The 23,403-nt window shown below is 42.6% G+C and overlaps 1 protein-coding gene across 6 annotated transcripts in view; it reads left to right on the forward strand.

Annotated features, from left to right (window-relative positions):
- LOC137639927 (sorting and assembly machinery component 50 homolog) overlaps positions 1-23,403 on the forward strand; it is a 113,019-nt gene that overhangs the window by 82,338 nt on the left and 7,278 nt on the right. For all 6 annotated transcript variants that reach the window (XM_068372218.1, XM_068372220.1, XM_068372222.1 and 3 more), the window contains 3 exons: positions 8,315-8,401; positions 8,573-8,734; positions 19,246-19,372. In XM_068372218.1, the coding sequence (XP_068228319.1) occupies positions 8,315-8,401; positions 8,573-8,734; positions 19,246-19,372 (376 nt within the window). The remainder of the gene's footprint in view (positions 1-8,314; positions 8,402-8,572; positions 8,735-19,245; positions 19,373-23,403) is intronic.

Consider the following 23,403-nt stretch of genomic DNA (forward strand, 5'->3'; position numbering starts at 1 on the left):
AGTCAGGAGGAGTTCATCTCGCTCAGTTGATTTTTCCTCTCCCCATGCCCCACAACCTATTCCTTCCCCTCTAGTGGTTGCTCCTGATCCCCCTTCTAGCACTCAACAACCTTCGATGGCAGATATGATGCGTGCCATCCAGGCTCTGGGTGAGAGAGTCGAGTCATTGGCGAGTGACCGTAACCAACTCATGGCAGACGTCAGGGAGTTGAAGGGTAAGAGTGCAGTGGGTAGTGACCTAGTGAGTGGAAGTGTTGTGAAAAGTGTTAGTGTTGCGCTTGAGGGTGCGTCTGTTCGTGCCTGTCGTCCTCCCAGTCCGGGACCTCTTGCAAGCTCCCAAGCCCAGGGGAGAAGCAATGTCGTACGACCAAAGGGTTCGACAGGCTTTAATCAGCGGACAGACGTTCCCTCCGTGGTTTCGGACGTATCTTGCCAAGATCGCCCCACCCACAAGAAGACGAGAGAGCCCATTTATTCCTCGTCTGCGGAAGATGTTTCTCGGAAGAAACAATGGACCAAGGTCTCACGACCTCTCAAACGCAAGGTCCCTTCCGCGCAAGTCCAACGGCCCAGTTGTAGCCACTGGGTCAGTTCGGACTCGCTGCAGTCTTCAGATGACTGCACACCTCCTAAGAGAGGCAAAGCGGTACCGCAACAGGCAGTAACACCGTCTGTTGCCGCACCTGCTACTGTAGACCCTAAGTGGGCTTTGCTGCAGACCATGCAGACACAGTTGTCATCTTTAATGCAGGACTTTCGTGCGGAGAAGGTTGACGCTGCACCCGTTAGCCTACAACCAACCACGGTTGTGCGTCCAGTTGACGCTGAGGCTACCTTCTCCCGCACTCCAGCTGTGAGAGTCCCGCCACCCATGCGCACTGTACCCTGCCAGCCGCATGTTGACGTTCGCCGACGCACGGAACCCTCCGTTGACGTTCGCGAGTTACAACAACAACAACCTAAGTTGTTTTGTTTTGACGCGGTGCGTCAACCTCCGCAACCCACTGTGGTTACCCCTACTCGCCCACAGCAGACTAGACAGTCGGGAGTAGACGCTTTGCGCCCCCGCGCAGCTATGGTTGTTGCCTGCTCACAGACTGACCAACAGTTCCATGACGTTGCGTCCAGTGCAGTCACGCATGCACCCGTGCTGCCGGACTCAGCTGACCAGCCAATGCCTACTCCTTTGCCGCTTCCTCTTCAGCATTCAGACGATGGACTCTCTGATGATGACGACGCTGCACACCTTGACGACCCGCACACGGACATCGACGAACCCAAGACCACGCCTCCCTCCTTGGACTTTAGAAAAGTACTTGCACTGTTCAAGGATATGTATCCCGATCAGTTTGTTTCTGCGGCCCCACGCTCACCTCCATCTGAGTTCGCTTTAGGCACACAGTCATCCGCGCCTGCCTTTACGAAGCTCGTCCTCGCCCGCTCGTCCAAGAGAGCTTTAAGGGTGTTGGGAGATTGGATGCAGTCCAAAAAGCACCTTGGGAAGACAGCATTCTTGTTTCCCCCTGCGAAACTCGCTTCCAGATCGAGCGTCTGGTATGCCACGTGAGAAGTTCTCGGCTTGGGAGTTCCTGCCTCTGCCCAGGGCGACTTCTCAAGTCTAGTAGACTCTCCCCGCAGGCTGGCCATGAGACGCTCCAAGATTTGTTGGACTCCTTCAGATTTAGATCATCTGATGAAAGGAGTGTTCAGAGCATTCGAAGTGTTTAACTTTTTGGACTGGTGTTTGGGAGCGTTGAGCAGGAAGACCTCCCCTTCTGACAGGGAAACTTCCATGCTCATTATGTCCTGCATGGACAAGGCCATACGGGACGGTTCCAGTGAGCTTGCGGCTTCGTTCGTTTCCGGGGTCCTCAAGAAACGAGAAAACCTTTGCTCCTTCTTGTCAGCTGGAGTAACTCAATGTCAGAGGTCGGAGCTTATGTTTGCCCCTCTCTCGAAGTGCCTTTTCCCAGAGGAGTTGATCAAGGAGATTGCTGCCTCCTTGATTCAAAAAGACACGCATGACCTAGTTGCGTCATCTGCACGCAAAGCCACCCCTTTGCCTTCCGTGTCTAGACCCAGGATGGATACTCCAGCGTCAAGATTCATTCCGCCCTTTCGTGGCAGAGCCTCCAGCAGAGGAGGTGCTCGTGCCGAAGGGAAACGTGGGAGCAAGAAGAAAGGTACCAAGTCCTTTAGAGGCAGAGTCTGACTACCACCTTCTTCAGACAGCAGTGGGAGCCAGACTCAAGAACTACTGGCAGTCCTGGGGGAACAGGGGCGCAGATGCACAATCTGTGAAGTTGCTCAGAGAGGGGTACAAGATCCCATTCTTGCGCAAGCCCCCTCTAGCAACGACTCCCATCGACCTCTCTCCCAGGTACAGAGAGGAGGACAAGCGACTAGCTTTGAAGCAAGAGGTGTCTCTCTTACTAGAAAAGGGAGCGGTAGTCAAAGTCCGGGACCATCAATCCCCGGGCTTCTACAACCGTCTCTTCTTAGTGGTAAAGAAGACAGGAGGGTGGAGACCGGTGCTAGACGTCAGTGCTCTAAATGTCTTTGTCACCAAGCAGACGTTCGCCATGGAGACGACAAAGTCTGTTCTAGCAGCGGTCAGGAAGGAAGACTGGATGGTCTCTTTAGACCTCAAGGACGCTCATTTTCACGTCCCCATCCACCCAGATTCCCAACCTTTTCTAAGGTTCGTTTATGGGAAGGTTGTCTACCAATTTCAAGCCCTGTGCTTTGGCCTAAGCACAGCGCCTCTTGTCTTTACGAAACTGATGAGGAATATTGCCGAATTCCTGCATTTAGCAGACATCAGAGCCTCCCTCTATTTGGACGACTGGCTCTTAAGAGCTTCGTCCAGTCGTCGCTGTCTGGAGAATCTAAAGTGGACTCTAGATCTGACCAAGGAATTGGGTCTCCTGGTCAATATGGAAAAGTCCCAACTGATCCCATCCCAAACTTTAGTGTACCTAGGGATGGAGATTCACAGTCAAGCTTTTCGGGCTTTTCCGTCGGCCCCCAGAATAAGTCAAGCCCAAGGATGCATCCAGAACATGCTTTTGAAGGACCGATGTTCAGTCAGACAGTGGATGAGTCTGATAGGGACGCTTTCATCACTGGACCAGTTCATTGCGTTAGGAAGACTGCACCTCCGTCCCCTTCAATTTCACCTGGCTGTTCACTGGAGAAAGGACAAGACGCTAGAAGCGGTCTCGATCCCTATTTCCGAGAAGATGAAGTCATCACTGACCTGGTGGAAGGACAACATCAACCTCAGAGAGGGTCTGCCACTGACTGTTCAGACCCCCAACCACGTTCTCTTCTCGGACGCATCGGACACGGGCTGGGGTGCGACATTAGACGGTCGGGAATGCTCGGGCACCTGGAACTCGGAGCAAAGAGCGTTACATATCAACTGCAAGGAGCTACTGGCAGTTCATCTGGCCTTGAAAAGCTTCAAGTCCCTCCTTCTAGGCAAGGTGGTGGAGGTGAACTCCGACAACACCACGGCCTTGGCGTACATCTCCAAGCAAGGAGGGACCCATTCTCTGAAGTTGTACGAGATCGCAAGGGACCTCCTCACCTGGTCAAGAGATCTAAACCTGTCTCTAGTAACGAGGTTCATTCAAGGCAACATGAATGTCATGGCGGACCGCCTCAGTCGGAAGGGTCAAATCATCCCAACAGAATGGACCCTTCACAAGAATGTATGCAAGAGACTTTGGGCCACATGGGGCCAACCTACCATAGATCTCTTTGCAACCTCAATGACCAAGAGGCTCCCAAATTATTGCTCGCCAATCCCGGACCCAGCAGCAGTTCATATAGATGCCTTTCTTCTGGATTGGTCCCATCTAGACCTTTATGCATTCCCCCCGTTCAAGATTGTCAACAAGGTACTGCAGAAGTTCGCCTCTCACGAAGGGACAAGGTTGACGTTGGTTGCTCCCCTCTGGCCCGCGAGAGAATGGTTCACCGAGGTACTGCAATGGCTAGTGGACATTCCCAGAACTCTTCCGCTAAGAGTGGACCTTCTACGTCAGCCACACGTAAAGAAGGTACACCCAAGCCTCCACGCTCTTCGTCTGACTGCCTTCAGACTATCGAAAGACTCTCGAGAGCTAGAGGCTTTTCGAAGGAGGCAGCCAGGGCGATTGCTAGAGCAAGGAGGACATCCACTCTTAGAGTCTACCAGTCGAAGTGGGAAGTCTTCCGAAGCTGGTGCAAGTCGGTATCAGTATCCTCAACCAGTACCTCTGTAACTCAAATAGCTGACTTCCTTTTATATCTGAGGAAGGAAAGATCTCTTTCAGCTCCCACGATCAAGGGTTACAGAAGCATGTTGGCAGCAGTCTTCCGTCACAGAGGCTTAGATCTTTCCAACAACAAAGATCTACAGGACCTCCTTAAGTCTTTTGAGACCTCGAAGGAGCGTCGTTTGGCCACACCAGGTTGGAATTTAGACGTGGTACTAAGATTCCTTATGTCAGAAAGGTTCGAGCCGCTACAATCAGCCTCCTTTAAAGATCTCACTTTAAAGACTCTTTTCCTCGTCTGCTTAGCTACAGCTAAAAGAGTCAGTGAGATACACGCCTTCAGCAGGAACATCGGATTTTCATCTGAAACGGCTACATGTTCTTTGCAGCTTGGTTTTCTAGCCAAAAACGAACTACCTTCTCGTCCTTGGCCGAAATCGTTCGATATTCCAAGCCTTTCTAATTTGGTTGGAAATGAACTAGAAAGAGTCTTGTGCCCTGTTAGAGCTCTTAAGTTCTATTTAAAACGAACTAAACCTTTACGAGGACAGTCAGAAGCTTTATGGTGTGCTATTAAGAAACCTTCTTTACCTATGTCGAAGAATGCAGTTTCCTATTATATTAGACTGTTGATACGAGAAGCTCATTCCCATCTGAATGAGGAAGACCATGCTTTGCTGAAGGTAAGGACACATGAAGTTAGAGCTGTCGCAACTTCAGTGGCCTTCAAACAAAACAGATCTCTGCAGAGTATAATGGACGCAACCTATTGGAGAAGCAAGTCAGTGTTCGCGTCTTTTTATCTTAAAGATGTCCAGTCTCTTTACGAGAACTGCTACACCCTGGGACCATTCGTAGCAGCGAGTGCAGTAGTGGGTGAGGGCTCAACCACTACATTCCCCTAATTCCATAACCTTTTTTAATCTTTCTCTTGAAATGTTTTTTATTGTTGTTTTTGGGTTGTCCGGAAGGCTAAGAAGCCTTTCGCATCCTGGTTGATTTGGCGGGTGGTCAAATTCTTTTCTTGAGAAGCGCCTAGATTAGAGGTTTTGATGAGGTCCTTTAGTATGGGTTGCAACCCTTGATACTTCAGCTCCTAGGAGTCGCACAGCATCCTATGAGGATCGCGAGGCTCAGTAAGGAAGACGTACTTAAAAAGGCAGAGTAATTGTTCAAGTCGACTTCCTTACCAGGTACTTAATTATTTTATGTTTGTTATTTTGAATAACTGCTAAAATGAAATACAAAATACTTAGCTCTTTATAATGTAAACATGTAATGCTGGTCTCTACCCACCCCCCTGGGTGTGAATCAGCTTATATGATCACCGGCTAAGTTTAATATTGAAAAATGTTATTTTTATTAATAAAATAAATTTTTGAATATACTTACCCGGTGATCATATATTAAAGGACCCTCCCTTCCTCCCCAATAGAGACCCAGTGGACCGAGGAGAAAATTGGTTCTGTGTTTACATGGAGTACTTGAGTACCTGCTCGACAGATGGCGCTGTTGATGTACACCCCCACCTGTATAGCGATCGCTGGCGTATTTTGCCCTTAGGTTTTTCTGTCGGGCAGCAGAGCTGACAGCTTATATGATCACCGGGTAAGTATATTCAAAAATTTATTTTATTAATAAAAATAACATTTTATTAAAATCATGAGTCTCATCCGTCGTTCGGATGGCCTAGATGAGCCTCCTAACATGCAAATGGTTAACAGACGGTGTGCTTTTGCTTCTGTATTCATGCAATCACAAAGTCCTAGCCATAGGGTAGATGTGGCACTCTCTAATCAAACCAAAGACATGCTAGATTTGTTTAACATGGAAGTTTCAGCAGCTGAAAATTCTCATAAGTCCAGCAGGTCCTCAAAGTTACCGCCCTTGGCCTTTTCTCGCCAGAGAAGATTCTATGTGCATTCTGGTACTTTTCAGAGCCTACTCCCTATTGACACGGACGTTTCTAACCTAGTACTGTCCATACCAGTTGATAGATCATCCAGCCTTCCCTCCATCTTTTCGGGTCCCGAAATGGCAAATGTGGAGGTAGCGGCTATGTCCACGATTCAAGTGCGTTCTTGGCTTGATCACTGGTCTGTAGCAGTGACCCGCTCTGCGGTCACATAAAGTCTTAGCGTTGAACGTGTCCTTAAAGAGTTTGAGGAACTGTCATGATCAGGGGCCAAAGCCCTAGAATTCCTATTGCATCAAACCATTTCCCTTTGGCGAAATTGTATTCCAAAAAGATGTGATGCAGTCTTGGCTAGATGCTCTAAGCAACTGCCCTAGGGATGCGTTATGCCTGAGAAACTCAGATTTGGTAAATTCTCCATCCTCTGTTTCCTCCTTCGCATGTGGCTACTGCCATAGAAAAGGTCGCAAAATTTGGACAAGCTTCTCGGATGAGGAGAGCAGTGGCACCAAAGATGCCTACCCCGCAACAGCAGCAAAGGAACTCGCCTTTTAAACATGTTCCTCAACAGAGACGGCTCCTGCCTGCAACAGAGTCAGAACAACCTAGAATGCAAGCTTTCAGACTCGCCTTTCGCTTAGAGGATATCCCACTGGTCACAGAGGTCACGGTTGCAGAGGCTCCTGCTAGGGAGGTCATGTCCGACAGCTTACTACAAGGGGGGGGGGGTGATGCCTACACAATTATTGGGTCAGGTGGCAATCCTTCGGGGCCGATTCCGGGATGGCACTAGGTCTTTGTTCAGGATATCTAGTCCCTTTCATAGACTGTCCGCCTCTTCTAACCAGGAATCTGACAACCCAACCATTTTATTTGTAAGGCTCAGTAAAGGACAAACTCTTGCTAGAGTAGGTATCCAAAATGTTGGCCAAAGAAGAAATGGAAGAAGTCTTAAACGACTCACCAGGCTACCTCATCAGTCTGTTCTTAGCAGAAAAGCTCACGGGAGGTTGGAGACCCTTTGTAGACGTTTTCTAATTGAATCTGTTTGTTTTAAAAACAAGATTCAAAATTGAAACTCCGGCCACCATTCTCCAGGCCATCAGGAAGAACGATTTCCTTCTCACCATAGACCTGAAAGAAGCCTACTTTTAGGTTCCCATTCATCCTGTCTCAAGGAAATATCTAAGGTTTCCCTTTAAAGACAGAATCTTCCAGTTCAAGACTGACTTCTTTTGGCAGAGTCCTGAGCTCTACTGATAAGCCACAGGGATCTACTATAATATTTTTGCAAGGAGTTAGGGATCCAACTGAACCTAGAGAAGTCCAGCCTCGTCCCTCAACAACTCGTCAGGTACCTATGCATGGACCTAGACTTGGTCCAAGTTAGAACTTTTCCATCTTCTGACAGGATCCTGAGACTCAGGAAAATAGCAGAAACCTTTCTGGAAGGGAAATCACTTCCTGCTTGCTCCTAGCTGAAACTTCTAGGTCATCTCTCCTATTTGGAGAAACTCATCCCCTTTTGGAGAATGGATCTTCTCTCGGTACAGTGAGGTCTAAAGAGCCAGTGGTCGCAGACATGTGACCACCCTGCAACCCTGCTGTTGGGGCCCCAGGAGGTTGTGACAAGGCTCCATTAGTGGCTAAGAGAGGAGATTCTGTTAGCAGGAACCCCCCCTACAGGTTTCTCCCCTAGAATTCCTTCTGTTCTCAGATGCTTCTTGCCACTGCTGGGCTGCTCATCTAGGAGGGGAACAAATCTTGGGCCTATAGTCAGAAAAGGACAAGACCTTTCACATCAATTTCCTGAAAATAAAAGTGGTGCTCATGACTAATATGAGTCCAGTAAGACTGGGATTTCAGCAATAACAGAATTGAAATAGTGTAGTGTAGTGAATGGATCTGAGATGATGCAAGATTGTTTTGTTTTGTAACAAATTAAATTTGGATTTAAATTAATTATATTAACTTTAAAAGATGACTAATGAAAACTTTTCTGACACTTTTTCTTGACTTTCAACAGACCATTTCAAGATACTGGCCAGAAAACCTTTGAAATGTATAGCTTTTAAATGATTTTTCTTTTTAGTTGTCAATGTTTCTTTTCATATTGAATTTTTATGTATTTCAGAATGAATTAGCTGGATTAGGAGGTGATATTGGGTTCCTGAAGAACGAACTAGACATGCAAGTTAATGTACCACTTCCTAAGGATATTGTAAGTGTCTGAGGTACATACATATTAAGTTATGAAAATAAAGTGCAGAATGCTGTAGTTATGTAATTGCAAAGAAGTAATAAAAACTATAATGCTGAATTAGCAGTATTATCCTGAAGATGCATACATAAACTGAAATTGAAACTGATTTTATATTTCTAAATTTTTCAGGTATTACAAGGTGCCCTATTGGCAGGTCATCTTTTACCTCTACGTAACAATAAAACATACGTTATCGCAGATCGCTTCATGTTAGGAGGGCCAATGAATGTTAGAGGATTTGAGATGGCAGGAATCGGACCTCACAGCGATGGTTGTTCATTAGGAGCTGAGGTAATATACATAGTGTATATTTTTTCTATCAAAACTATATATACCTCCTTATCTCTTTGCTTATGTTTGCCTGTCACTTCAAGAATTATGCATCATGTAGTTGGTAAGTGTGTCTAATTTGAATAATTGAATATGTACAACAGATTATGATTTATGTTAAAAAGATTTAAATTCACAAGCTTGTCAAAAATTTTGATAGAGTTCTCCTTTATTTCTGTGAACCTCCCCTAATGTTGATATTGCTTCTCTGGGGAATATCAGTTTTATCAACCTTTACCCCTAAATCTAAAATATTTTTACATTTTCTTTCCAATAGACTTATCACTCTAGTAAAGTAATGAGACAATCTAGCAGTTAATGGCAATAAATCATGGCTTTGGCAAACCATACTGTTTATGTGTTCATTCTCTGTGCCACTGTATGGCTTGTTGACAGGCCCCTAACTCCAGATTGTTCGGACTTAGATTTCCTAGTTTTTATAGATATCTTATCCTGGATTTGTTAGCAACTACTGCATCAGTAGTTCTTCCAGGGAAAGTTCAGAATAACAGTATTGCCTTTAAATGAAGACTCCCTACTAGCTTTCTTAGATTTCACAAAAGAAGAAGATAAAGAGCTTTTGAATCCCATCATTATCAAAAGAGACTCATTAAAGTTCACGGCTGTCATGTTGTTATTGTCATCATACCTGCTACAATCAACTAGCCTAGTCTTCTTTGGATTTTCCCCTAACATAAAAGCAAGTTTCTTTTTCCACTTTAAGCTTTTAATTTGGTCTCATGTCGGGGATAATATTGTGATTTAGATCACTGATGAAAAATGGTTACCAGGGCTCTGAAAAATCAACATATTAAAGTAATGAAGTTTAACAAGAGAATAAAGTTTTGTCAAGAGCTTGTGAAGCCTACGAGTATCTAAAATTGACTGAATTTGTATTCTCCACAGGTGGAGGCATATAATTGTCATCATTCCCACTAGTATACAAATCTATAAATAATATAGCAAAGAACAATACAGTACTACAAAAAGATCTGAAACTGAAATAAACCATGTATCACTGGTATTGCAATCTCAAATTAACTAAAACCCAACTATTTGGCTTGTGGCAGAGAGAAAGTTTTGGGTGGCAGTATAAATGTTATTTTTCAATATTAATCTTACCCGATGATCATGTAGCTGTCAACTCTGTTGCCCGACAGAAATCTACGGTCGGGATACGCCAGCGATCGCTATACAGGTGGGGGTGTACACAACAGCGCCATCTGTGAGCAGGTACTCAAGTACTTCTTGTCAACAAGAACTCAATTTTTCCTCTGTCGTGCCTCCGGCTAGACCTACTTGGATACGCTGTTGATTCTGGAGTTATTGTTCACGATTTGGTGATGTATTTGCTTTAGAGTTTAGCCTTCGCTATTCAGGAAGCTTTATCATTAGCTTAGCAAGCTTTTGGAATTAATTTGATTTAATTATGGTGACGAAGAGAGTATGGACTCTCTTTCACTTTTAAATGGCCGACCCTTCCCTTAGACGGAAGTGTTGGTGTCGAAGAGAGTATAGACTCTCTTTCACTTTTTTTTTTTTATGTTTGTTTATATGCGACCTTTCCTAATAGTAGGCGGTCCTTACTTGGAACCGAAGTTAATTAACATTGAGCTCGTCATATCGTTTTTCCTGTTAAGAATTTATGCTATTTTAATTTTAATGTTTTTGAAAGAATTTCTTTGATAAGTCTCGTACTGTTTTCAAAGTTGAACTAACGTTTTGTTTAGTCTCCGCAGTTGTTGACGTTCAGAACGTTCAACTTGCGCTCTATCGTTACGATAGAGAGAGAGTATTTCACGGTTTCACGTTGCAGTAAGAGTAAACCGATTCTAGCGTTTCGTTCATTCTTTCTTAGCTTAAATGGTTTTAATTCTAATAAAGGAACTTTTTATTTGGGAAACCTTTCAGTTTTTTTCCTTTAACAAATACAGTAATATGTTTTAACGATATATATAATTGGGCTCATCTCTCAGGTTCTAAGTCAAGAGAGAGAGAGAGAGAGATAGAGACGGAGGGAGAGAGAGGAGGATAAACGTTTCGTTCAAGCGGGTAACGTTGTTCTCGTTTTTTGCTCTTCTCCCTAGTCGATATAGGGGAAGAAGGTAAAACGTTTCTAGAGTTTTATTCTTGTTCCCAGGCTTTATGCGGTGAGAGATTTTAAACGTAGTTTATTTGATCTAGTGTTTAGTCTCTTTTCCAGCCACTGAATTCTTTATCTTTCATTATGTTTTTCTGTTACATTGTAATACTGTTTTCGCAATTACTACCTTTTAATGAAGGATAGGATTGCGTGTTTCAGGTACAAACCACTTAAAGTTTCGAGTTCAGTGAAATAAGTGCAAACAGAAAATCAAAAGTGATAAAGTGATATGCGCAAAGTGTTACAGTGTTGCGTTCGAGGGTTCGTCTGTTCGTGCCAGTTGTTCACCTAGTCCGATACCTCTTACAAGCTCCCAAGCCCAGGGGAGAAGTAATGTCGAAGGACTTATGGGTTCCTCAGGCCTTGATCGACGAACAGACGTTTCCCTCCGTGGTTTCGGGTGTATTTAAACACGTTGCCGACGTGATCACCCCACCCACACAAAGACGAGAGAGCCCATTTATTCCTCGTCTGCGGAAGAGGTTTCTCGCAGAAACCATGGACCAAATCTTGCAGCTTTTAAGTGCAAGTCGGTCCCTTCCGCGCAAGTCCAACGGCCTAGGTGTAGCCACTGGGTCAGTTCGGACTCGCTGCAGTACGACAACTGCACACCTCCTAAGAGAGGCTAGGTGTTACCGCAACAGGCAGTAACTCCGTCTGTTGCTGCACCAGCTGTTTTAGACCCTCAGTCACAACGGACAGTAGCTCCGTTTGTTGTTGTCTTTCATAGACCCTAGTGGTCCATGCTGCAGACTATACAGTCTCAGCTTGCTCCTTCATGCAGGAGTATCATGCTGGAAGGTTGACAATGCAGCCTGTTAACCTACAACCCGCCGAGGTTGTGCGCTCAGCAGATACTGCGGCTGCCTGCTCCCTCCCTCCACCTGTAAGCCGATGCGCAGTCCACCCTGCCAGACGCATGTTCTTGCTGCACCATCTGCTAACATGCGTGAGCTACCGCATCAGCAGTGGGAAGGTTCTGTAGAGCTGCCGGGTTCCAGCACTATGCGGCTTTCTCCGCAGCCCATGCAGCATGCTCTGCATACCTTACAGCATGCTCTGCATACCTTACAGCATGCTCTGCATACCTTACAGCATGCTCTGCATACCTTACAGCATGCTCTGCATACCTTACAGCATGCTCTGCATACCTTACAGCATGATCTGCATTCCTTACAGCATGCTCTGCATACCTTACAGCATGCTCTGCATACCTTACAGCATGCTCTGCATACCTTACAGCATGCTCTGCATACCTTACAGCATGCTCTGCATACCATACCGCATGCTCCTCAACCCACCGCAGCCCCTCCCACGCACCAGCACTCTGCTTTTGTTGTTGCCAGCTCCCACACTCCGACTGCGGAGAAGGTTGACGATGCACCCGTGGGCCTACACCTCCCACGGTTGTGCGCCCGGCATGGCTTCCTGCTCTCACACTCTTGTTGTGAGAGCTCCTCCACCCATGCGCAGTCAACCCTGCCAGATGTATGATGACTCCCACACACAGAGCACTCCGTTGCCGTGCGGGAGCTACCACAAGCTGCCGTGTTTTGACACGGTGTGTCAGCCTCCGCAACACACTGTGGTTACCGCCACTCGCCAGCAGCAAACTAGTCAGGCAGGAGTTGAGGCTTCCCCACACAACTTTGGTTGTTGCCAACTCACAAACTGTCTTGCAGTTACATGACGTTGCCTTCTGGTCTGCTACTTATACACCAGTGCTGTATGTCCTCACGCTCCTGTTGTGGTTGACAGTTCAGTTTTTGACAGTTCACAGACTGTCAAGCAGTTTCATAACGTTGCCTTCTGGTCTGCTGCTTTTGCACCAGTGAAACCCTCACTGAGAGAACTTAGCTTTTCTCGGATATGGTTCCTGTAGATGAGAAAGTGCTGTTCTCCCTCCTTCTGATATTCCCTTGAGGACTCTGTCATTTGGAGAGGAGCCTTTAGCTGCGTAGCCTCCTATGGACTTTTATTTAAGCATAACATGCTTCCAGGGAGGGTAAATGGTTCCGCTTCAGTCGCTAACCCCGTCTGTTGCCACACCTGCTCCCATAGACCTTGGGCTTGGTTGCAAGACATGCAGTCCAAGCTTAGTCCTTGATAGAGGATTTTTTTACGGACGCTGAGGTATCCTACTCACGTCCGCCAGTTGAGATGGTTCCTCCACCGGTGCGACCCAGTGTGGGTTGACAGTCGCACGTTGATGTTATGCTACTCTCGGAGGTGGTTGTGGACGTTCAGTGTGTCACTGGGAAGACGTTCAACAACCAGCAGAGGTGTCTTGTTGTGACGCAGTGCGGCAACCTCAGCAACCCGTTAAGGGGTTGTCTGTACTACCCAGACAGTCTAGACAGTTTCGGGTTGTCGCTGTTCTTCCTCGCTTCCCCATGGTTGACAGTTCACAGACTGTGCAGCAGTACCATGATCTTGTGTCCGGCTCCGTCACGCATCCACCAGTGCGACCGGATTCAGCGAGTCAGACGTTGCCCACTCCGTTGCCGTTTCCTCATCAGTTTCGGATGAGGAACCCTCTGATGAGGACATGGCTGAACAAGAAGATCAATCCCCAGCCCTGCTATCCATCCAGAAGATGCTGAAGAAGGAATACAGCCCTGTCAGGCTGTGGATGAGTCTGGTTAGGACACTGTCATCCGTGGTGCATTTGGTGTCACTTGGAAGACTACACCTCCGTCCTCTTCGGTTTCATCTAGCTCTTCACTGGAAAAGGACAAGACGCTAGAAGCGGTCTCGATCCCGGTTTCCGGAAGATAAGTCTGGTCTAACCTGAGGAAAGGACTTTATCAACCTTTTATAGGGTCTTCCCCTGACTGTTCAGACTCCCAACCACGTTCTCTTCTCAGACGCATCGGACGTAGGCTGGGGTGCGACCTTAGGCGGTAGGGAATGCTCGGGATTATGGAACTCGCGTCAAAGGAAGACGAAGTCATGGAGGTCAACACGGACAACTCCCTGCTTTGATGTTCATCTCCTAGCAAGGGGGGACCTACTCTCTGACATGGTGCGAGTTCGCTAGTGACCTCCTCTCCTGTTCAACAGGTCTAGACTTTTCACTAGTAACAAATTTCTTCCAAGGCAACTTGAATGTCTTAGCAGTTTGTCTCAGTAGGAAGGGACAATAATTCCAACATATTGGACCCTCCACAGAGATGTATGCAAGAGACTTTGGGTCACCTGGGGCCATCCAACCATAGATCTCTTCGCAACCTCGATGTCCAAGAGGCTCTCAACAGACCCAGCAGTGGTTCTTTTAGATGCCTTTCTACTAGATTAGTCTCATCTAGATCTTTATGCATTCCCTCCGTTCTAGTTTGTCAACAAGGTACTGCAGAAGTTCGCCTCTCTCGTTGGGACAAAGTTGACACTAGTTGCTTCCCTCTGGCCCGCGAGAGAATAACTTACCGAGGTACTTCGATGGCTAGTAGACGTTCCCAGAACTCTTCCCCTAAGGGTGGACCTGCTACGTCTGCCACGCGTAGAAGGTACTCCAAGGCCTCCACGCTCTTCGTCTCACTGCCTTCAGAGTATCGAAAGACTCTCGAGAACTAGAGGTTTTTCGAAGGTGGCAACCAGAGCGATTGTTAGAGCAAGGAGAACATCCACCCTTAGAGTCTACCAATCGAAGTGGGGAATCTTCCTAAACTGGTGCAAGTCAGTATCCGTATCCTCGACCAGTACCTCTGTAACTCAAATAGCTGACTTCCTCTTATATCTGAGAAAAGAGCGATCTCTTTCAGCTCCCACTTTCAAGGGTTACAGAAGCATGTTGGCATCAGTCTTCCGTCACAGAGGCTTAGATCTTTTTAACAATAAAGATCTACAGGACCTCCTTAAGTCTTTTGAGACCACGAAGGAGCGTCGTTTGGTTACACCTGGTTGGAATTTAGACGTGGTTCTAAGATTCCTTATGTTAGACAGGTTTGAACCACTTCAATCAGCCTCCCTGAAAGATCTCACCTTTAAGACTCTTTTCCTGATATGCTTTACCAGCTAAAAGAGTCAGTGAGATTCATGCCTTCAGCAAGAACATCGGATTTTCATCCGAAACGGCTACATGTTCTACATCTTGGTTTTCTAGCCTAACACGAGCTGCCTTCTCGGCCTTGGCCAATATCGTTCGTTATTCCAAACTTATCGATATGGTTGGAAAGGAACTAGAAAAAGTATTATGTCCTGTAGAGCTCTTAAGTTCTTTTTTAAAACCTTTATGAGGCCCGTCTGAAGCTTTATGGTGTTCAGTTAAGAATTCATCTTTGCCTATGTCGGAGAATTCTTTATCCTATTATTTTCAGACTGTTAATACGAGAAGCTCATTCCCTCCTGAATGAGGAAGACCAAGCTTGGCTGAAGGTAAGGACACACGAAGTTAGAGCTATCACAACTTCCGTGACCTTTTAATAAAATAGATCTCTGCAAAATATTTTCGACGCAACCTTTTGGAAAAGCTAATCAGTGTTCGCGTCTTTTATCTTAAGAATGTCCAGTCTCTTTACGAGAACTGCTACACTCTGGGACCATTCGTAGCAACGAGTGCAGTAGTGGTGGGGGCTCCACCACTACAATTCCCTAATTCCAGAACCTTTTTAATCTTTCTCTTGAAATATTTCTGGGTTGTCCGGAAGGCTAAGAAGCCTTCCGCATCCTGGTTGATTTGGCGGGTGGTCAAATTCTTTCTTGAGAAGCGCCTAGATTAGAGGTTGTGATGAGGTCCTTTAGTATGAGTTGCAGCCCTTAATACTTCAGCACCTAGGAGTCGCTCAGCATCCTAAGAGGATCGCTAGGCTCAGTAAGGAAGACGTACTTAAAAAGGCAGAGTAATGGTTCAAGTCGACTTCCTTACCAGGTACTTATTTATTTTATGTTTGTTATTTTGAATAACGGCTAAAATAAGATACGGGATACTTAGCTTCTTTGTTAACATGTATGCTGGTCTCCACCCACCACCCTGGGTGTGAATCAGCTACATGATCATCGGGTAAGATTAATATTGAAAAATGTTATTTTCATTAGTAAAATAAATTTTTGAATATACTTACCCGATGATCATGAATTTAAGGACCCGCCCTTCCTCCCCATAGAGAACCAGTGGACCGAGGAGAAAATTGAGTTCTTGTTGACAAGAAGTACTTGAGTACCTGCTCACAGATGGCGCTGTTGTGTACACCCCCACCTGTATAGCGATCGCTGGCGTATCCCGACCGTAGATTTCTGTCGGGCAACAGAGTTGACAGCTACATGATCATCGGGTAAGTATATTAAAAAATTTATTTTACTAATGAAAATAACATTTTTCATCTAGTAGATAATTGTGATTGATCTTAAAATGAATATTAGATACAACCCCATATTTGCAGATAATTGAGAAATAAATCATTCCTTTCATCTGTGAACAATGAGCTTAGACTTCTTTCCTCAAAGCAGTTTCTGAAGCACTAGAATTAAATGCTCAGTAAATCCCTCTTATAACACTTCACATATTCTTCCTCATAATGAGACATGAGTCATTTACCTGGCTGACCATGCACTAGATATTTCCATCTACTAGTGTATGAACGAACTTCAAAGACAGCGTTATAATCTATAAAGTTAAACTTGCGGGTTTTAGGTCTCCCCTGAGACGATCTTCATCATCTCCTCGGGCGACCATGAGCCAGCTGGGACTATCACTAGCCCCCTCTAACCTCCCCCCAGGTGCCACCCTGGGGATTACCCCCTGTAGAAGGTCTCACACTATTCACGCCTCACCGGGGACGCGAACTCGGGACCTCTGAAACAGAAGCATGCGACGTTACCAACCTAGCTATCCGGGTTTAGGTAACAGTAAACTTTAAGCCATGTACAGTAATCATTTTGATTGAAAATTATAGCCATTTAATGCAAAACCTGAATTTAAAGCTTTATTTTATGCGGTACAATGATTGGATTTTAACTGTTTACTAAATTTTCCTCTGAGATGAGGTCATGTACTTGAACTGCCTTAAATCAATTAGCAAGTCTTTTGCTTTACAGAGGGTCTAAGCAATAAACGTGAACTTGAATCTCCATTCTTCGTATTTGTATGAAGTTGGAAAGTTGAGGTGTGTAAACTGCCTTGGAAATAGTCACTTTTTGATTTGGTAGGATAAGATACTTCGAAACTTACCTTAAACTCTTTAATAAGGTATACTGTAAATAGGAATAAGGTCACGCAAAGATTACAAAAGTTGTACAGTACTTCCTCACTTTCATCACCTGACTGAGTTTCCTCTTTTTAATTTTCCTGTCTTGCAGGAGAATCCGAGTGAATGCAGTATCTGATTTCTTGGATTGTATACCCTTTGAAAATGGGGTAGTAACTGGAATGCATAGATTAGTGTTACATTTATATTTTTTAGTGCTCAGTTAAAGTAATGGGAGACAAACTAGTGGCCAAGCTCTCCAGTGAGTGTGAATACTGTTGTCTGAAACATGATGAAAGCGATCCAAATTAATCGAAACTCAGAATTTAAGGAAATCGTACAATATGACATGCCTTCCGCATAAGCGGTATCAGACTTTTCACTAGTGTACTGTTTTGGTGAGAAGCGCTTACATTAGCAAGCGGAGGGATATTAGAATCAGACCAATCTGCTTGTTCTTCTGCCTCATAATATACTGTAGTTTAGTCTTAAAGAGCAACTAGAATTGTGGAAGTAAGGATTTAGCAGCTAGAAAACTTGAGAATAAAAAGATTTCTTGGCTCTGCGTGAGGCTTCCAAATCTATCAAGCGCAGCGTATGTCCAGAATCCTTACTGACTGTGTTAGGTTTAACAAGGGTTGAGAAGGATCAATCTTATCAATACTAAGGGAGGATTCACTGGACTTCTGACGCTTAAACAAAAGGTACGAGTGATGTCCAGAGCTTGTGAAGCTCATTACTAATGAAAAAATGCTGAACTTATGTGTTGTCTAAAGGTGACGGTATGTCAATATCGTCGTCATCTCATTACAATCAACTAGCCTAGTCGTACTTGGTTCGCTAAAACTAACTTGATCGTTAATCATTCAAAGATATTTCCCATTAAGGGTTCTGAGAGTGAGGTGCACAATTCATAACGATGATTAATTTACAGCGTTGCTCCTGACATGATACAAGGGAATGCAGAACATTACTTCCGAGAAATAATTCCTGTGCACAATCCCACAATAATTGCAAACTCACCTAGGGGAAGAGGAAGACATCTGAAACCCAATATGTTAACAATCTGAGAGCGTGTCCGATAACTGCTGGCTCAACGGAGAAACTGAAAGCAGTGTTTCGTAAGGTGACAATCTGGGCTTCTTACCACATGCTGTAGAGGGTTCTGTTCCTTTGTTAAGGGCATGGATTGTTTGAAGTGAAAGAAAATAGAAAATTCTAAGATTTTACAAATTTTATGGGTAAATGTTGATTAAATTAGGCTTATGGAGAAGAAGCAGTATGAACATCAAGAGAAATTTATAGAAATCATGGCATACAAATCACATGAACACTGTGTGGGTGTTGTATAGGCTTGGTACCACGTGACTGCTTTCTGCTCGTTGCGTGCTAATCTTGTCCACAAAGAAATGCACAAGCAATATGAAGGGAGATTTTTGCTCAGACTAATATAATGATCATAAGAGTTACTCGTAAACCAAGGTACACTACTGTATCTCAACAGCGAATGTAATTTACAGAGGTCAAGTCATTTTAAAGCAGCTTTTATTTTGAAACAGAATTTTGAAAGTTTTATAGATACATGTACTGTACAGCTATTTAAAATCTATAATGCCATAAACAAATTTGTTCCATTGAAATATATTTGGAGGATTTTGAAAGAGATCATTTGCTGAATGTGGTTTATTTTTTTGGTGACATCACTGGAAATTTTATTTTGTATAAGTTATCAAGGATTTTTTTTTACATGTATGAAAATCATAATTTCAACTTCTAATTGCAATATAGAAATTTCTGTTGCTACATTGATTCGTGCATTTTATTAGCTTTACCTTATACTTACTTATATTTTTCTAATGAATGGAAATAAAAACTTAATTCTCAGATATGTACAGTATTTGTATAAGTTATCTATTGTTTTACATTTCTCTTAGATAATTTTTCTTCATTATATGTCATGCCAGTTATTTCCAAATCCAATTAAAGTAATAGTCCAGCAAAATAAATATATGTACTGTACTTTTGAAATGCAGTGGTCCTTGGTAAGCTTTGAAGATGTTTATTATATTTTTATTGCAAGTGGTTACAAAAACTTCATTCATTTGCCAATCACTAAAAAGACTAGTATGTAAAAATTTTCTTTTCAGATGTTTTGGGCAGCTGCCATTCATGTCTATACACCTCTACCTTTACTTGCTCGAGGAGGGTCTATCAGTGAGAAGTTTAGACTGCATGGGTTTGTCAACACTGGAAACATTGGAGATTTTGTTTTGAGTGAGTATGATTAAACCTATTTATATATAAAGTAAATATGTTTGGCAGATAGATCAATATGTAGCATAGAGATTATTATTTTGAAATATTTTTTTTCTGTTAAGAAGTACTGATTTCTGATCAGTTAATAATTTTGAATCATGATTTTTACTGTTATTTGATATTTTTGGTTGGCCATATTTAATTATTATTTCTTTATTTGTACTAGATGTACAGTACATACTTCCTTTTGAACTTTAAATATGCCTTGGAAGTTGTGTTTTGGAGCACACCACCTTTTCAGCCATCCTTAAATTGAGTGAGATATGTAGCTAAAAGGTTACTCAAAGGATAGAGGTTTTGTTTCCTGTCTTTTAAGCAACATGTCATATATCAGTGAGCTTGCTCAGCTCATTTCCAACCTTTCCTGATGGTGTGCAATATTAATAGAATTGCAATACCTGGGGGCAAAATTCTAATGAATGGAATTTTTGTGGTATTTGTTATTTTTCATTTTATATTTTTCATTTATTTTTATATGGAAAATTAGAGAATTTGTTGGCTTGGGAAGTGAAGTATAGCTGGCAGTAGTGAATTAGGTGATTGAGGGATCCATCAAACTTTGCTAAGAGTATGTTGCCCTGCTTTATTATCCTGACAGCACCAAATCTGTTCAGTGCATTCATCAGACTCCTTCAGAATTTGTGTTAAGAGATGTCAAGGATACACACTCCTAAATGTGTGCTCATATGACATGAAGAAAGTAAGGTTTCAGGAGCATTTTTAAATGGTCAAATGTATTTTCTGTGAACAACTAACTATCAGTCAAGTCTTGGTGTTGATAGCCCCTATAGCCATATTTCATTCCTCCTTTTTATTGGTTCTGTAGGTGCCTCAGCTATTGTCTGGTTAGAGAATAAACCAAATTGAAGGAAATTTAAAGTGTAAAATTATTGTGGTGCCATTGCTAACAGTTTTGAGACTTATTTTTCTTTGCTGAGCAGTATACAATATATTAGTGGAGTAGGTCACTATGTGGACAGAATTGATGTAACCAACAAAGAATCATAGTAAATACTGCAATATCATTTATTTTGTATGTATTTTTAAAAGGGACCTATTGTTTATTTGTGATAAATTAATATTCTTTGTTATAGTAATAGTAGAAGTTTAGACATGGCTGTTAATCATAATATAAAGCTTAAAACTGGGAAACCAGTACAACATAAATTACAAAGAAATGTTGTCTTCCATACTCTAAGAGCCAGCATTTCAACTTGCAATGCATGAACTTGACTATCGAACTTGTTGAAATAATATGACAAGTGACAAGTCATCACTGAGAACCAATACTAATCTTGAGACAATGCTACTTAAATTAACTTTCACCAAACCTCCATCTTTCGTAAGTTTGATCCTTTACTGTATAGTTTTTGACTTATAACCCCTTTCAGCTTTAATGTCAGCTTAGGTGTTCATTGGGAGGTAGACTTGAGGTGCTCTCCTGAGGTTTGGTCACCTTGCTAGTTTGGTTTCAATCCAGGTTTCCTCCAGGCAGGTTAACGTTCCTCACTGATTCGATCAGCTTGCATCCACTTTGGTCTTTTAAGTTATTGCCAAGATTTGAAGCATTGATCCACTCTTTCTATAGTAATTCTGCCCAAGGCTTGTGTGTTTGGTTTTGTGGTGGCTGCTCAAGTAGTGCTGTAGCAAGTCCAGATCCCATACAGGACGATAATCATCTTGTTTATGGTAATGTATAGATGTAAGTCTGGAATGGAGGCTAAATGACTGGCTCTTCACCTCCATTCTTTCTACCCTTCTCATAGGGATGAAGTGGTCGAAGCATTACTCATGGTATCTGACTTGATGGTGGTATTCTACACTTCTAAGCTCCTTTCATTAGAACCTAGAGGTATTCTCCTCCACCCTCCTTAGATGAGGGGAAGGATGATGGAATATACACCGAATCGTTGGCCATCATACGCCAGGTATATTATTCCAGACTGCTATCCCCTTTGGGGGATGGGATCCCTCCTTTGACCATGTACTAATAGTCTTGGACAGGTGAAGCATTGACAGTCTATTCATCCTAATGATAGACAGATAGGAGGTTCCAAGGAAGAAAAAAGTACCTAACAAATTGGTTCTAGGGGACTTCCAACACACCAAGCATTGAGCCTCCGTACCTAAAGGACAATGGTCTGTATTTCGCAAAGGAACAAATCAAATTCTTAAAGTACAGTACAGTTGAACCTCGCAATAATAGCCTAATTGAGGGGAAGGGGTGTCTTTTACTGCCGATAGTCCATTGTATTCGTAATTTGTTTCGTAAAACAAACTCGAGTAAAATTAAACCAAATTGTATAGGTTATAGGCCTACTATATATGCTCAACATCTGGAAAATCATCAAAATGAGCAGCTGAGATTAACAACCTTTTGTTTTTCCTCCTTGTTTGACTTAATCAAGGAATGTAAATTAAAGGAAACTCATGAAAACAGTGGTTATTCAAGCATGGGCCAAATCAATACAAACTGAATACTGTGCTGGAAATAGGTAGTAATCTGGGAACTACTACTACTTTCCCTACTATTAAATTAAATAAAAATCGTAAAATAACGTACTGTATACAGTACAAGAATACTTATTTTGTAAATGAATGTAAACATTGTACTGAATATATCTGTGCACAAGGCTACCTTTAGATTGGTCGAGGTGAAAAATTAAGGCAAATTTTAATTTATCTTGTATCTGTAGTATAAGACGACTTTTAAGTAATAAAATCGTCTGTGAAGGCTCATAGGCTAAGTTTTGGTTATGTGAAGATGTTAATACAGATTTTTTTTTTACGTTATTTATGCTTAGAAATTCAAAATAGAATAAATAAAGGCAATTCTGTATCATATTTTCCCGACAGAAGATGCCCATAAGGGACACCATTTTGTTTTGTTTATGTTTCATCACCAACTGCGATGAACGTACGAATGTATGAACACATTTACACATCCAAGTGATAGCAATACTAATGGGTTTTAGTAAACTGTATGAAAACTGTTATTAATTATATGATGGTTTGAATAAGTTCGGTAAATATGTTACGGATAATTTTTATGTACTGTATATGTTTGCACGTCCTTGATAGCAGAAGCTTGAATCCACTGATAATGTTTACAGTTGATCGACTGGGCTCGAATATGTAATTTCCAAACTTATTTAAAATATCTCGTAATAAATATCTCAAAATTACTAGTATGATATAGACGACTATAGTTCACATACAGTTTACAAATAGCTATTAGTGTCATTAGTTATCAAATGGATGTGTAAATGCGTTCATTTGTTTATTCAGCAATGAAAGTAGCAAATCAATGGTCTCCTTTTTAGCCATCATATGTATGAAAAAAAATTATTTAGAAACGGCTTTATTTCATTTACTGTATTTTGAATGTCTACAGTAAGTTAAAAGATATTGTAATAACATTATATTTACGTATACTGTACAGTACTGTATTAAGAATTGTATTTATTTATTTGTGTGCATATCCTCTAGAGTGGTAACTTAAAATCAATTGATTTTGTTTACATTTTCTCAGATGGGCTCTCATAGAAAAAGTTAATATCATTAATATAGAATTATTCCTCAAATAGGTTATTTACTTTGAAGATATGCCAATAATAAATAAGGTAACAATGGTTTTATTACCTTTATATTCCAGTAAATAAATATACAGTAAACTAATATAAATATCTCAGAATTAGGTACTTTTTCCTAGGTACTGTATCCTTTGCCAACTAAACATTACTCTGGTTATTTGGATTTAGTCTGTTACATTATATCCAAAGTCTATATTAAGAGTGCCCATTACTGTGGGATTCTACTGTAATTTGTATTATTCCTAGCCATGCAAACCTGGGTCTTTTAGGTTGAATTTCCCTCTTCAACACCTCTCTGTCTTGAGCTGCAAGGTCATAAATGAAAAAATTTTGAAAGGTAAAGGGGTGGGGCTCCTTGCGGTCATTTCAACCTGTCACTTAATTGCTCGTTAAAAT

This window comes from Palaemon carinicauda, chromosome 4, assembly GCF_036898095.1.
Source record: "Palaemon carinicauda isolate YSFRI2023 chromosome 4, ASM3689809v2, whole genome shotgun sequence".
Classification (NCBI taxonomy): Eukaryota; Metazoa; Arthropoda; class Malacostraca; order Decapoda; family Palaemonidae; genus Palaemon; species Palaemon carinicauda.